Raw genomic sequence first — 15,000 nt, 5'->3', positions numbered from 1 at the left:
CAACCATACTAATATAATATATATAAATATTATCATAATATAACCAACCATACTAATACAATATATATAAATATTATCATGATATTATAATATAACCAACCATACTAATACAATATATATATAAATATTATCATAATATAACCAACCATACTAATATAATATATATAAATATTATCATAATATTATAATATAACCAACCATACTAATATAATATATATAAATATTATCATAATATAACCAACCATACTAATATAATATATATAAATATTATCATGATATTATAATATAACCAACCATACTAATACAATATATATAAATATTATCATGATATCATAATATAACCAACCATACTAATATAATATATATATAAATATTATCATAATATCATAATATAACCAACCATACTAATATAATATATATAAATATTATCATAATATAACCAACCATACTAATACAATATATAGAAATATTATCATAATATTATAATATAACCAACCATACTAATATAATATATATAAATATTATCATAATATAACCAACCATACTAATACAATATATATATATAAATATTATCATAATATTATAATATAACCAACCATACTAATACAATATATATAAATATTATCATGATATTATAATATAACCAACCATACTAATACAATATATATAAATATTATCATAATATAACCAACCATACTAATACAATATATATATAAATATTATCATAATATTATAATATAACCAACCATACTAATACAATATATATAAATATTATCATGATATTATAATATAACCAACCATACTAATACAATATATATAAATATTATCATGATATTATAATATAACCAACCATACTAATACCATATATATAAATATTATCATAATATAACCAACCATACTAATACAATATATATATAAATATTATCATAATATTATAATATAACCAACCATACTAATACAATATATATAAATATTATCATGATATCATAATATAACCAACCATACTAATACAATATATATATAAATGTTATCATGATATCATAATATAACCAACCATACTAATACAATATATATAAATATTATCATAATATAACCAACCATACTAATACAATATATATATACATATTATCATAATATTATAATATAACCAACCATACTAATATAATATAATATATATAAATATTATCATAATATAACCAACCATACTAATACAATATATATATAAATATTATCATGATATTATAATATAACCAACCATACTAATATAATATATATAAATATTATCATAATATAACCAACCATACTAATACAATATATATAAATATTATCATAATATAACCAACCATACTAATACAATATATATATAAATATTATCATGATATTATAATATAACCAACCATACTAATATAATATATATAAATATTATCATAATATAACCAACCATACTAATACAATATATATAAATATTATCATAATATAACCAACCATACTAATATAATATATATAATTATTATCATAATATAACCAACCATACTAATACAATATATATAAATATTATCATAATATAACCAACCATACTAATATAATATATATAAATATTATCATAATATAACCAACCATACTAATACAATATATATAAATATTATCATAATATTATAATATAACCAACCATACTAATATAATATATATAAATATTATCATGATATTATAATATAACCAACCATACTAATACAATATATATATAAATATTATCATATTATGATAATATAACCAACCATACTAGTATAATATATATAAATATTATCATGATATTAGAATATATCCAACCATACTGCAAGGCAGACTATGTGACCAAATGGCACCCTATTCCCTATTATAGTGCACTACTTTTAACCAGGGCCCACAGTGCACTATATAGGTAATAGGGTGCCATTTGAGAGGCATCCTATGACAAACTACACAGGTATTGCAGAAAGGTGATGGTGCCCTGTAAGATTTAGTGGGTGAGTTCACATGCTGTGTTTCATCAACTAGGTGATGTTATTATGTGTTAGTTCCTGACGTTAAAAACACAGTAACATACACAAAGCACAGATACAACTACAACAAAGGCTCTCTGTTTCAGGGGGGAAAATGTTATTTTCTTGGAAACAAAGACTTCAACACCGAAGAAACCCACTTTTAAAGGTGTAAAACAATGTTTTAAAAAAAAAAGTTGAAACATTCAGACATGCTCAGGACCAGGAGGCTGTTACAACAAGTCTATTTACTGGTAGAGTCAAACACTCGTATCCAACAGGCAGACAGACAGACAGACACAGACAGGCAGGCAGAGACAGACAGACAGACAACAGACACATAGGCAGATAGACAGACAGGCAGGCAAAGACAGACAGACAGACAGACAGACAGACAGACAGACAGACAGACAGACAGACAGACAGACAGACAGACAGACAGACAGACAGACAGACAGACAGACACTAGATGCTAGATGTAGTGAAGAGCATGTCAGAGTCCATCATGCAGTATTTAACACAGGTCTGATGTCAACATAGGAACTACAGAGCAGAGCTAGATGAAGGTGAAGAAGGAAGAGGGGAGGAGAGGAGGGGAGGGAATGGGTAGAATCAACATGTATACCTCTGCAGTTCTGTTAACCATCATCTGATAATGCCGCAGAGAGAGGAGAGGAGAGGAGAGGAGAGGAGAGGAGAGGAGAGGAGAGGAGAGGAGAGGAGAGGAGGAGGAGGAGGAAAAGGAGGAGGTAGTTTGGTTGTTACACAGGGAACAGGGCAGGCAACGGCATTATAAGACAAGATGACCTCACACCAAAACCCCCACACAGGATGCTGTCATGTCTGCATACAGGTCACATGACAGATACGTCTCCAGAATCACTTTTAAAGACACAGTATTGAAACAGAGAAACAGTACATGCAAGTCTGTCACCAACCCTCTTTTATCCTCCACCCCCTCTATCCCCCATCCTCCCTCCACCCCCTCTACCCCCCATCCTCCCCCCTCCTCTCTCCTCCTCCTCTCTCCTCCTCCCCTCCCCCAGCTTCCCTCCCAACACCTCTCACCTTGTTCTGTCCATCAGAAATGTAATCTTCCTCTTCCTCCCCTCTCCCCCTCCCTCCCTCCCTCCCTCCCTCCTCTCCTCTCCTCTCCTCTCCTCTCCTCTCCTCTCCTCTCCTCTCCTCTCCTCTCCTCTCCTCTCCTCTCCTCCCTCTTCGGGGTACCTTGCTCTGAACATCAGCGTTGTGGTCATTCTGTAGCAGCAGGGCAGCTGCCTTGGTGTCATCCTTCCGGGCAGCGATGTGCAGGGCAGGCAGCCGCACCTGGATGGACACATTTGATTGGATCATTAAAAGACATCAACAGACAGTCCAGACATTTCAACAACTTGTATAGGATGACACAATAAAAGTCAATGACTCATTTCCATTGTGGATAGTGCCTCTCAACCCTCCTCCTCGGTGACCCCGAGACGGTTCACCATGTTGTCGTAGACCTGAACTACCTCACCAGATTCACCTAGTCACCTAGTCAACTAGGTGAATCAGGTGTGCCAGCTGTGGAATAGATCAAAGACATGGAACGGCTGAGGGCCTGTTGGAGAGAGGTACATGGTACAATACATTGTAATATGTGGTGCTCCCGAGTGGCGCAGGGGTCTAAGGTACCTCATCTCAGTGCTAGAAGCGTCACTACAGACCCTGGTTCAATTCCAGGCAGTATCACAATCGGCCGTGATTGGGAGTCCCATAGAGCGGAGCACAATTGGCCCAGCGTCGTCCGGGTTTGGCAGGGGTAGGCCGTCATTGTAAATAAGAATTTGTTTTGAACTGACTTGCCTGGTTAAATAAAGGTTAAAGGTTAAATAATACTATTATTACCTTGCCCTTGGTGTCATGCTCCAGGAGGAGAGAGACCACCTGGTTATGACACTGCTGCAAGGCTATGGCCAGGGGGGTGAACCCATCCTACAGGAGGAGGAGAGGAGGAGAGAGAGGGGAGAGAGGGGGAGAGGGGGGAGAGAGAAGGGGGAGAGGGGAGAGAGGGGAGGAGAGGGGGAAAGATATCCAAATTCACAAATCTTGAGACAAACACCTACCTACACACACCTACACACACACACACCTACACACACACACACACACACACACACACCTACCTCAGTAGCAGTGCTCTGGTTCCCTCCATTCTCCAGCAGGTATCTGACCACCTCCAGGTGATTCTCCTGGGCTGCCATGTAGAGAGGAGTGAAGCCATTCTGGAGGACACACACACACACACACACACATTCAAACCGACACACACACACACACACACACACACACATTCAAACCGACACACACACACACACACACACACACACACACACACACACACACACACACACACACACACACACACACACGGTTACTGAGAAGGTATGTTACCTGTTCCATTAGCAGGTCATTGATCCAAAGAGAATTATAGTCAGTGTCCAAAGATACACTTTAATGTGCAAATGGAGACTGGTAGTATTATACAGTGGAGACTGGTAGTATTATATAGTGGAGACTGGTGGTATTATATAGTGGAGACTGGTAGTATTATACAGTGGAGACTGGTAGTAGTATACAGTGGAGACTGGCAGTATTATACAGTGGAGACTGGTGGTATTATACAGTGGAGACTGGTAGTATTATACAGTGGAGACTGGTAGTATTATACAGTGGAGACTGGTAGTATTATACAGTGGAGACTGGTAGTATTATACAGTGGAGACTGGTAGTATTATACAGTGGAGACTGGTAGTATTATACAGTGGAGACTGGTAGTATTATACAGTGGAGACTGGTAGTATTATACAGTGGAGACTGGTAGTATTATACAGTGGAGACTGGTAGTATTATACAGTGGAGACTGGTAGTAGTATACAGTGGAGACTGGTAGTATTATACAGTGGAGACTGATAGTATTATACAGTGGAGACTGATAGTATTATACAGTGTCTATGCCACTATCCCACATGGTACTGGGGTCACAGCCTATATGAGCATCATGAAGTCTATCTGTCTGACCTGTGATTGGGCGTTGATGTCGGCTCCTCTCTTCAGCAGCAGTCTAGCTACTTCCTTCTGTCCGGCCAGCGAGGCGATGTGGAGGGCTGTGTTCCCTTTCTGCAGGGAGAGGAGCATTAGGATAGGATGGTTCAGTGTGTGTGTGTGTGTGTTTATGTGTGTGTGCATGTGCATGTAGCAGTAGGTGTGTGTGTGTGTGTGTGTGTGTGTGTGTGTGTGTGTGTGTGTGTGTGTGTGTGTGTGTGTGTGTGTGTGTGTGTGTGTGTGTGTGTGTGTGTGTGTGTGTGTGTGTGTGTGTGTGTGTGTGTGTGTGTGTGTTTGTTTATTTGTTTGTTTGTGTGTGTGTGTGGCAGTGTGTGTGTGTGGCAGTAGGTGGTAACAGCGTAGCCTCTATGCTAACACCTTTACCAGTCACCTGTTTAAAGGTCAGGCTGCAGCCCAGCTGTCTATCAACTCTAGGTTAACATCTTGGTGGCACTATGTTGTCTCCTCAGATAACTCCTCAATAACATGCCAGATAACTCCTCAATAACATGTCAGATAACACCTCAATAACATGTCAGATAACTCCTCAATAACATGTCAGATATCTTGTCAGATAATTCCTCAATAACATGTCAAATAAAATTTCAGATAACTCCTCAATAACATTTCAGATGACTCCTCAATAACATGTCAGATAAGTCCTCAATAACATGTCAGATAACTCCTCAATAACATGTCAGATAACTCCGCAATAACATGTCAGATAACTCATATATAACATGTCAGATAACTCCTCAATAACATGTCAGTTAACTCCTCAATAACATGTCAAATAACATTTCAGATAACTCCTCAATAACATGTCAGATGACTTCTCAATGACATGTCAGATAACTCCGCAATAACATGTCAAATAACATTTCAGATAACCCCTCAATAACATGTCAGATAACTCCTCAATAACATGTCAGATAATTCCTCAATAACATGTCAGATAACTCCTCAATAACATGTCAGATAACTCCTCAATAACATGTCAGATAACTCCTCAATAACATGTCAGAATACTCCTCAATAACACGGCAAATAACATGTCAGATAACTCCTCAATGACATGTCAGATAACTCCTCAATAACATGTCAAATAACTCCTCAGTAACATGTCAGATAACTCCTTAAAAACATGTCAGATCACTAGAAGTGTCAGTAAAGATCTGGCTGCTAACCTATTGAGGTGTGAAAGATGTGCGAATCAGAGGCGTGGATTAATTAAATAATAATAATACGCCTATATACCATTTAGCAGACGTTTTGTATCCAAAGTGACTTACAGTAGTGTGCACACACATTTCCATTCAGATGGCCCCAGTGGGGATCAAATTGAGTGAAGGGTAAGGAGTGAGGGGGGGTGAGAGACGAGGGGGCGAGGGGGTAAGGAGGGTGAGATTCCCTGGAGGTTGTTTATGGTAGTTGGCGGCTAAAGAGCGTGCCCCATCACCTGAGAACCCCACTGGATCAGGTAACACACACCCTGCCAGGGGGGCTGGTATTCTGGTCTCACACTGAAATACTGTACCTCTCTCTCTCTCTCTCTCTCTCTCTCTAACTCTCTGTTTCTCTCTCTCCCTAACTCTCTGTCTCTCTCTCTCTCTCTATCTCTATCTCTCTCTCTCTGTCTCTCGACACCCAGAAGGAGTGGGATTCCTAGCAGTGATTTAGACTTTAGAGACACTGATACTCTGCTTTCATCCTCTCTCTCCCTCCCTACCTCCCTCTTCTTAGTACTAGAGAGTATAAATGGCTTCGCTCCACCGTTCTCTATCTCTCTCCAACCCCGTTTCAATTCAATGCAAAGGACTTTATTGGCATGGGAAACATATGTTTACATTGCCAAAGCAATTGGAATAGACAATAAACAAAAGTGAAATAAACAAGGGAAACATCAGTAAAAATTACACTCACAAAAGTTTTCAAATAATAGAGACATTTCAAATGTTATATTATTGTTTACGTACAGTGTTGTAACAATGTGCAAGTAGTTGAAATATGAAAGGGAAGACAAACAGATAAATACAGGTTGTATTTAGAATGTTGTTTGTGTTCCACTGGTTGCCCTTTTCTCATGGCAACGGGACACATCTTGCTGCTGTGACTGCTCACTGCGGTATTATTGTCTAACAAACAGCATATAGGAGTTTATCAATGTTTGAATTGTTTTCAAATTCCTCGCTCGCTCCCCACCTCTCTTTCCCCCCTCTCTCTATCCACCTCTCTCTCTTCCTCTCCCACCTCTCTCTATCCACCTCTCTCTCTCCCCCCACCTCTCTCTCTCTCTCCCCCCCTCTCTCCCCCCCACATCTCTCTCTCCCCCCCTCTCTATAAACCTCTCTCTTCCTCTCCCCCCTCTTTATCCACCTCTCTCTCTTCCTCTCCCACCCCCCCACCTGTCTCTATCCACCCCCCCCCCCCCCCCCCCCCCCCCAGTATAATCTAAAGGTCTCAGAACCTTTAGCAGCAGCATCAACAGCTGAATTTCTGTCTTAACAGATCTGGGACCAGGCTAATTAACTACTAACTACAGTAAGTACAATACTACTAAATGTATAAAGGTTGGGGTCAATACTACTAAATGTATAAAGGTTGGGGTCAATACTACTAAATGTATAAAGGTTGGGGTCAATACTACTAAATGTATAAAGGTTGGGATCAATACTACTAAATGTATAAAGGTTGGGGTCAATACTACTAAATGTATAAAGGTTGGGGTCAATTCAAACGAAATGTATAAAGGTTGGGGTCAATACTACTAAATGTATAAAGGTTGGGGTCAATACTACTAAATGTATAAAGGTTGGGGTCAATACTACTAAATGTATAAAGGTTGGGGTCAATACTACTAAATGTATAAAGGTTGGGGTCAATTCAAACGAAATGTATAAAGGTTGGGGTCAATACTACTAAATGTATAAAGGTTGGGGTCAATACTACTAAATGTATAAAGGTTGGGATCAATACTACTAAATGTATAAAGGTTGGGGTCAATTCAACGAAATGTATAAAGGTTGGGGTCAATACTACTAAATGTATAAAGGTTGGGGTCAATACTACTAAATGTATAAAGGTTGGGATCAATACTACTAAATGTATAAAGGTTGGGGTCAATACTACTAAATGTATAAAGGTTGGATCAATACTACTAAATGTATAAAGGTCGGGGTCAATTCAAACTAAATGTATAAAGGTTGGGGTCAAGCACTGAGCAAATTTCAGGTCTGCTGAGTGCAAACTTGAACGTTGTGAAAATTCCATGCAACATCCGGCGCACTTTTACTGTGGACACTGAGGCTGTAACTGAGGCTGTAACTGAGGCTGTAACTGAGGCTGTAACTGAGTCTGTAACTGAGGCTGTAACTGAGGCTGTAACTGAGGCTGTAACTGAGGCTGTAACTGAGTCTGTAACTGAGGCTGTAACTGAGGCTGTAACTGAAGCTGTACCCGCTTTAAGTTACAGTTATAACAGTGGCCAAGTAGACTACTGTGGCTATGTGATCACAACCAGAGTGGCCTACCATCAAAAACAATGGAGAAAATGCATCCCAGAACATTTTAACATGGAAACAGCTGTTCTATCATTCGGACTACAGTAGCAGCCAATGTTTGGTGTTCAATGTAGGCCTACATTCCATGAGACTTTTGAAAAAAAACATGCATGGCTTGGCATTAACCTGTTTATCCACTTGTCCTTCAGACAAGGAGGTGACTGAAAATGCCGTTGGTGTTGTTTGATGCAAGAAACCACTTTACAAAATAAAATGAATCATTATCCCCATACCATTATTACAAAGAATCAGACAAATTATGCTACCCTCTGCCTATTGGCTACTTAGCTTATTCAAGCCTGTCTCAAAATACAACACTGCCCCTTTAAGACAAAAAAAAAGCTCTTTACCTGACTCGCTTATCAAAGATGTCTAGAAATGTACACGTTTTGTGCTCTTGTAGGAAGCAATCACTTCCCCTATTGCTGACTACAAATGATCTATAACTGCGCTAATAACTCACTAACTAGCAAAGGATATGAACAAATGTGCACACGTGGCTACATACAGCTCTCACTTTGATTTCAAAACAAGCACATCTACTCATGACAGCTCATGCTGTAAACACAGTCCAGTTCAAAGTGAATGGCACAGATCCATATATGGCAATGGTCTATTTGCATATAGGCCTACTGCAGCTCTGATTGGTTATAGCACACCGGTCTGTGTAGAGTATGGACATGAGTTGTACCTGTCGACGGCAATAGAATCCTACTCCGTGTTCGGCCTATAACAAAATCTCTTGCATAGTTTAGTTTTGCATACCATAGTTTTTTTTCTTTCTGGGACGTTGCATAGAAATTGGCTAATATTGCCTTGATTCGATGACAATTCCCACAGTAAAGGGAAACGTTGATAGTGTTAACTAACAGGGAAAACTCAAAAAAGTTAGTTGAAATTCAATACTCGTGCTTCTCTGCGCAGGCTGATATTTATTCTGCATGGCGGTCCTGAGGGAGCTTAGAGGGATCATTGGTTGGGGTCAATTTAAACTTTTTTTTTTATCCCCAACAAATAAAAAATAAATATCATAAATAGCTTCAGGTTATTGAGAAGTCATTGAAAATTGATTTTTTTTTCAATTATTCAATTGGAATTTTGGTTTACTTCCTGACATGTATGGTAGCTAGCTACAGTAGCTACAGTACCTTAGTAGCAGAGTCGACGGCGGAGCCTCTCTCCAGTAGTTCTTCCACCAGGTCCTCATGGCCCTCCTTAGCTGCCAGGTGCAGCGCATTCAGACCATTCTGGAACAGAGAAACACAGGTCTCAGGTCAGCTTATTAAACATAATAACTAAGACATTCAGACCATTCTGGAACAGAGAAACACAGGTCTCAGGTCAGCTTTTTAAACATAATAACTAAGACATTCAGATCATTCTATAACAGCGACAGAGACAGGCCTGGAGTCAGTTTATGAATATAACAACTAAGGCATTCAGACCGTTCTATGACAAGAAACACAGGTCTCAGGTCAGTGATATAAACATAAGAACTAATGCCAAAATGTCACCTTATTCCCTCTATAGTGCACTACTTTTGACCAGGGCCCATAGGGTTTCATATGGGAGACAACCTGAGTCAGTTAGATGGTAACACGAGAACCAAGACATTCAGCCCGTTCTACAACAACAAACACAGGTAATTTCTACCTATTTTATCATGAAGATATTTCACTGTGTTATTGTTTTAGTGGGTTTTTTTGCGCTTGAAGACCATTCAAAAAAAGAGGAAGTGGTCACGCCAGGATTTCCTTACACCGGATGTCAACAAGTCATATTGAATCAGTGGACTGTTGTCTATCCCATTCAACCAGAGGAAACAATGTAGACGTCCTTCTCATCTCAGCTCGTGTATCGGACTGTTACCTAGCAACGGTACGTCTTAAAATATGTCCGACATACAACATAAACAGTCCAAAATAGAACAGTGTAGGGTTTTAAATAAGTACCAACACTCAAACCACACGGAGAAATCAGTTGTAAACATACCAGGTGAGCGATTCAGCCCGCTAAAGAGCAAAGGAAACATTCTCTGGTCAGTTTAGATTCAACAGCTAATATGTTCATTAGCAACACAAGGGAGATGGCTAATTTGAGAACAGTATTTCTAACACATCAGGCATTCAGACAGACCAATGAGACAACAGGAAACACAGATCTGAGTTCAGTTATAAACATAAGAACCAAAGCATTCGGATCAATGTTCAGAAGGAACACAGAGCAGGTCATGAAATTAGATAGAGCATCAATACTGGGCTTCCGAGTGGCGCAGCGGTCTAAGGCGCTGCATCTCAGTGCTAGAGACGTCACTACATCTATTAAACTTGAAATTAACCAAATTTAAAATATAATTTTTTTAAACAAATTCTTAATTACAATGACGGCCTACCCCGGCCAAACACGGACGACGCTGGGCCAATTGTGCGACAAACTATGGGACTCCCAATCACGGCCGGATGTGTTACAGCCTGGAATCGAACCAGGGACTGTAGTGACACCTCTTGCATAGGCTTATTATTCAGTTTTGGTTTAAATCTCTACGTCGTCACATTTAGCCAATTCAACCTAACAGCTGTGTTGCTGCAGTGTGAGTCTTTGTAGTAATACGGCACAGATCCTGGATCAGCTGTAAACTCCGCAGCGTGAGTCTTTGTAGTAATTCGGCACAGATCCTGGATCAGTTGTAAACTCTGCAGGTTTTTAACAGGGTGCTGTTTGGGATACACACATGATGTCAACACGGCTCAGGTAGCTACAGTAGCTACATCCACTGATAACTGAAGACTAGGATAATACACAGCCGTTGTAAAGGATAACACACACACACACAAGCACCTCGTCCTCGTCTTCCTCCATCCTGTCGTGTGTAGCCAGAGGAGCGAGAGGAATCCCAGCCCTCTCCTCCTCCTTCTCCTCCTCCTACACCAGACTATCCCTCCTTCTCCTCCTCCTACACCTGACTATCGCTCTTCTATTCTATTCTCTTCTCCTCTATTCTTTATCTTCTTTTCTCTCCTCTTCTTCTGGTCTGGTAATCTCTTCTTCTTCTGGTCTGGTAATCTCTTCTTCTTCTGGTCTGGTATTCTCTTCTTCTTCTGGTCTGGTACTCTCTTCTTCTTCTGGTCTGGTAATCTCTTCTTCTGGTCTGGTAATCTCTTCTTCTTCTGGTCTGGTACTCTCTTCTTCTGGTCTGGTAATCTCTTCTTCTTCTGGTCTGGTAATCTCTTCTTCTGGTCTGGTAATCTCCTCTTCTGGTCTGGTAATCTCTTCTTCTGGTCTGGTAATCTCTTCTTCTTCTGGTCTGGTAATCTCTTCTTCTGGTCTGGTAATCTCCTCTTCTGGTCTGGTAATCTCTTCTTCTTCTGGTCTGGTAATCTCTTCTTCTGGTCTGGTAATCTCCTCTTCTGGTCTGGTAATCTCTTCTTCTGGTCCGGTAATCTCCTCTTCTTCTGGTCTGGTAATCTCTTCTTCTTCTGGTCTGGTACTCTCTTCTTCTTCTGGTCTGGTAATCTCTTCTTCTGGTCTGGTAATCTCTTCTTCTTCTGGTCTGGTAATCTCTTCTTCTGGTCTGGTAATCTCCTCTTCTGGTCTGGTAATCTCTTCTTCTGGTCTGGTAATCTCTTCTTCTTCTGGTCTGGTACTCTCTTCTTCTTCTGGTCTGGTATTCCAATAAAGATGAATCAGCTCCAGAAGATGAAGCACCACGGTGCAGGCTCTCCCCTTGCTCTCCCTTTTCACCTCCTGCCTGGCTCCAGAGGTTTGGATGTTAAGGGTCCTGTCTGCCTCCTCCTGCCCCCCTGCGGGCTCTCTCAGTCGGGTTGAGAGAGGAGCTACTGTCCCTCCTGGCTGGTCCTGGAGCCTTCTAAGGCACTATAGTAAAGAGAGGTGTTCCTATCCCCTTGTCCCTTCCTCTGTTTATCCACCCCCACCAATTCCAAAGCCCCCCTCAACTTGGCAGTGGCTCACACACACACACCACACACACACACACACACACACACACACACACACACACACACACACACACACACACACACACTCACACACACACAAACAGAAGTACACACGCACGTACACACACAGTGAGTCGTTCAAATGCCAAAGAGCCATGGGGTATGGGCTTTCTGCACTGTCATAGAGACTATCAAGGACACACACATTTAGAAGCTTCTGAAAATGTCAACACTTTAAAAAAAAGGGAAAAGCAGCCTGCATTCCGGACAGGGGCCATAGAGTTTAATAGAGCACACACAGTGTGTTAGAGTAGCCTGGAAGGAGGAGGTGTGTCTCAGACAGGAGAGCACGGGCCATAGAGTTTGATAGAGCACACACAGTGTGTTAGAGTAGCCTGGAAAGAGGTGTGTCTCAGACAGGAGAGCACGAGCCATAGAGTTTGATAGAGCACATACTTAGAAGGCTTCAAAGAGCAAAGATGAACCTCAGCTGATAACACTCTGCCAGGTCAACTCAGTCATGATCATGTGACACACCATGCCCTTTCATTGGCCAGCAGTTCAATATCAGGTTTCAAATACCTGGTCATTTCTGTACCAAGAAATGGGGTGCAACCAAATATATCTCTGGAATTTCCAGGGACTGACCTGGTTGGTCCCCATTGACATAAACTCAGTGGGCAGAACTGTTGTGGACAGTCTTGGGTTCAAATACTATTTCAAATCTGCCAAATACTTTGGGGCCGGTTCGCAGACACATATTAAGCCTAGACCTGGACTAAAAAGCATTCTCCATAGAGATTCTCTACTGAAAGTGCTTTTAAGAACAGGACAATGTGTAATCTGTGTCTGGGAAACTGGCCGCAAGCGTTAAGAACAGGACTAGGACTAATCTGTGTCTGGGAAACTGGCCCCAAGCGTTAAGAACAAGGACTAGGACTAATCTGTGTCTGGGAAACTGGCCCCAAGAGTTAAGAACAGGACTAGGATTAATCTGTGTCTGGGAAAATGGGCCCAAGAGTTAAGAACAAGGACTAGGACTAATCTTTGTCTGGGAAACTGGCCCCAAGCGTTTAGAACAAGGACTAGGATTAATCTGTGTATGGGAAAATGGGCCCAATAGTTAAGAACAAGGACTAGGACTAATCTGTGTCTGGAAAACTGGCAAAAGCGTTAACAGGACTAGACCTAAACTGTGTTTGGGAAAATATCTCCAAGCGTTAAGAACAGGACTGGGCCTGATCTGTGTCTGAGAAACTGGCCCCAAGTGTTAACAGAACGAAGCCTAATCTGTGTCTGGGAAACTGGGCCCAAGAGTTAAGAACAGGACTAGGACTAATCTGTGTCTGGGAAACTGGCCCAAAGATTTAAGAACAGGACTAGGACTAATCTGTGTCTGGGAAACTGGCCCCAAGAGTAAAGAACAGGACTAGGACTAATCTGTGTCTGGGAAACTGGCCCCAAGAGTAAAGAACAGGACTAGGACTAATCTGTGTCTGGGAAACTGGCCCCAACGTTTGCTTTAGCCTGCCTGGAGGGCATGCCAATTGGGCGGGGTTGGCAGTTTTCAAACTATTCAATTCTATTGGTTCCATTGAGCCAGGTAAGAAAATATCATAACCACAATAACACCCTATGGAACCAATAGAACCACAATATGCCCTATGGAACCAACAGAACCACAATAACACCATACGGAAACAATAGAACCAGAAAAACACCCTATGGAACCAATAGAACCACAATAACACCCTACGGAACCAATAGAACCACAATAACACCTTATGGAACCAATAGAACCACAATAACACCCTACGGAACCAATAGAACCACAATACCACCCAATGGAACCAATATAACCACAATAACACCCTACGGAACCAACAGAACCACAATAACACCCTACGGAACCAATAGAACCACAATAACACCCTATGGAACCAATAGAACCACAATAACACCCAGCAGAGCCAATATAACCACAATAACACCTTAATGAACCAATAGAACCACAATAACACCCTATGGAACCAATATAACTACAATAACACCCTATGGAACCAGTAGAACCACAATAACACCCTATGGAACCAATAGAACCACAATAACACCCTATGGAACCAATAGAACCACAATAGGTCTATAGGTGACTGGAGGAAGCGTTTATTCCAGATAAAACAACCTCTCTGCCACACACAGTGACCTCTCTAACACACATAGAGACCTCTCTGATACACAGAAACCGCTCTGATACACATATGGACCTCTCTAATACACATAGAGACCTCTCTGATACACAGAAACCGCTCTGATAAACATAGAGACCTCTCTAATACACATAGAGACCTCTCTGATACACATATGGACCTCTCTAACACACATAGA

General features: G+C 40.5%; 1 protein-coding gene across 13 annotated transcripts in view; it reads right to left on the bottom strand.

Moving 5' to 3' along the window:
- LOC106591060 (uncharacterized) overlaps positions 1–15,000 on the bottom strand; it is a 186,060-nt gene that overhangs the window by 114,344 nt on the left and 56,716 nt on the right. For 10 of the 13 annotated variants that reach the window (XM_082973994.1, XM_082973990.1, XM_082973985.1 and 7 more), the window contains exons 3-8: positions 9,808–9,906; positions 5,076–5,174; positions 4,181–4,279; positions 3,903–3,989; positions 3,246–3,344; positions 2,644–2,667 (exon numbers count right to left, since the gene is read on the bottom strand). In XM_082973994.1, the coding sequence (XP_082830120.1) occupies positions 2,644–2,667; positions 3,246–3,344; positions 3,903–3,989; positions 4,181–4,279; positions 5,076–5,174; positions 9,808–9,906 (507 nt within the window). Of the gene's footprint in view, positions 1–2,643; positions 2,668–3,245; positions 3,345–3,902; positions 3,990–4,180; positions 4,280–5,075; positions 5,175–9,807; positions 9,907–11,497; positions 11,633–15,000 lie in introns of those variants that run through there. The other 3 variants (XM_082973987.1, XM_082973996.1, XM_082973993.1) reach the window with 2 other exon arrangements.

The sequence above is a fragment of the Salmo salar genome, chromosome 04 (assembly GCF_965601325.2).
Source record: "Salmo salar chromosome 04, fSalSal1, whole genome shotgun sequence".
In the NCBI taxonomy this organism is placed as follows: domain Eukaryota; kingdom Metazoa; phylum Chordata; class Actinopteri; order Salmoniformes; family Salmonidae; genus Salmo; species Salmo salar.
Note: the sequence above shows the minus strand (reverse complement) of the source record. Positions and strands in the feature narration are given on the sequence as shown.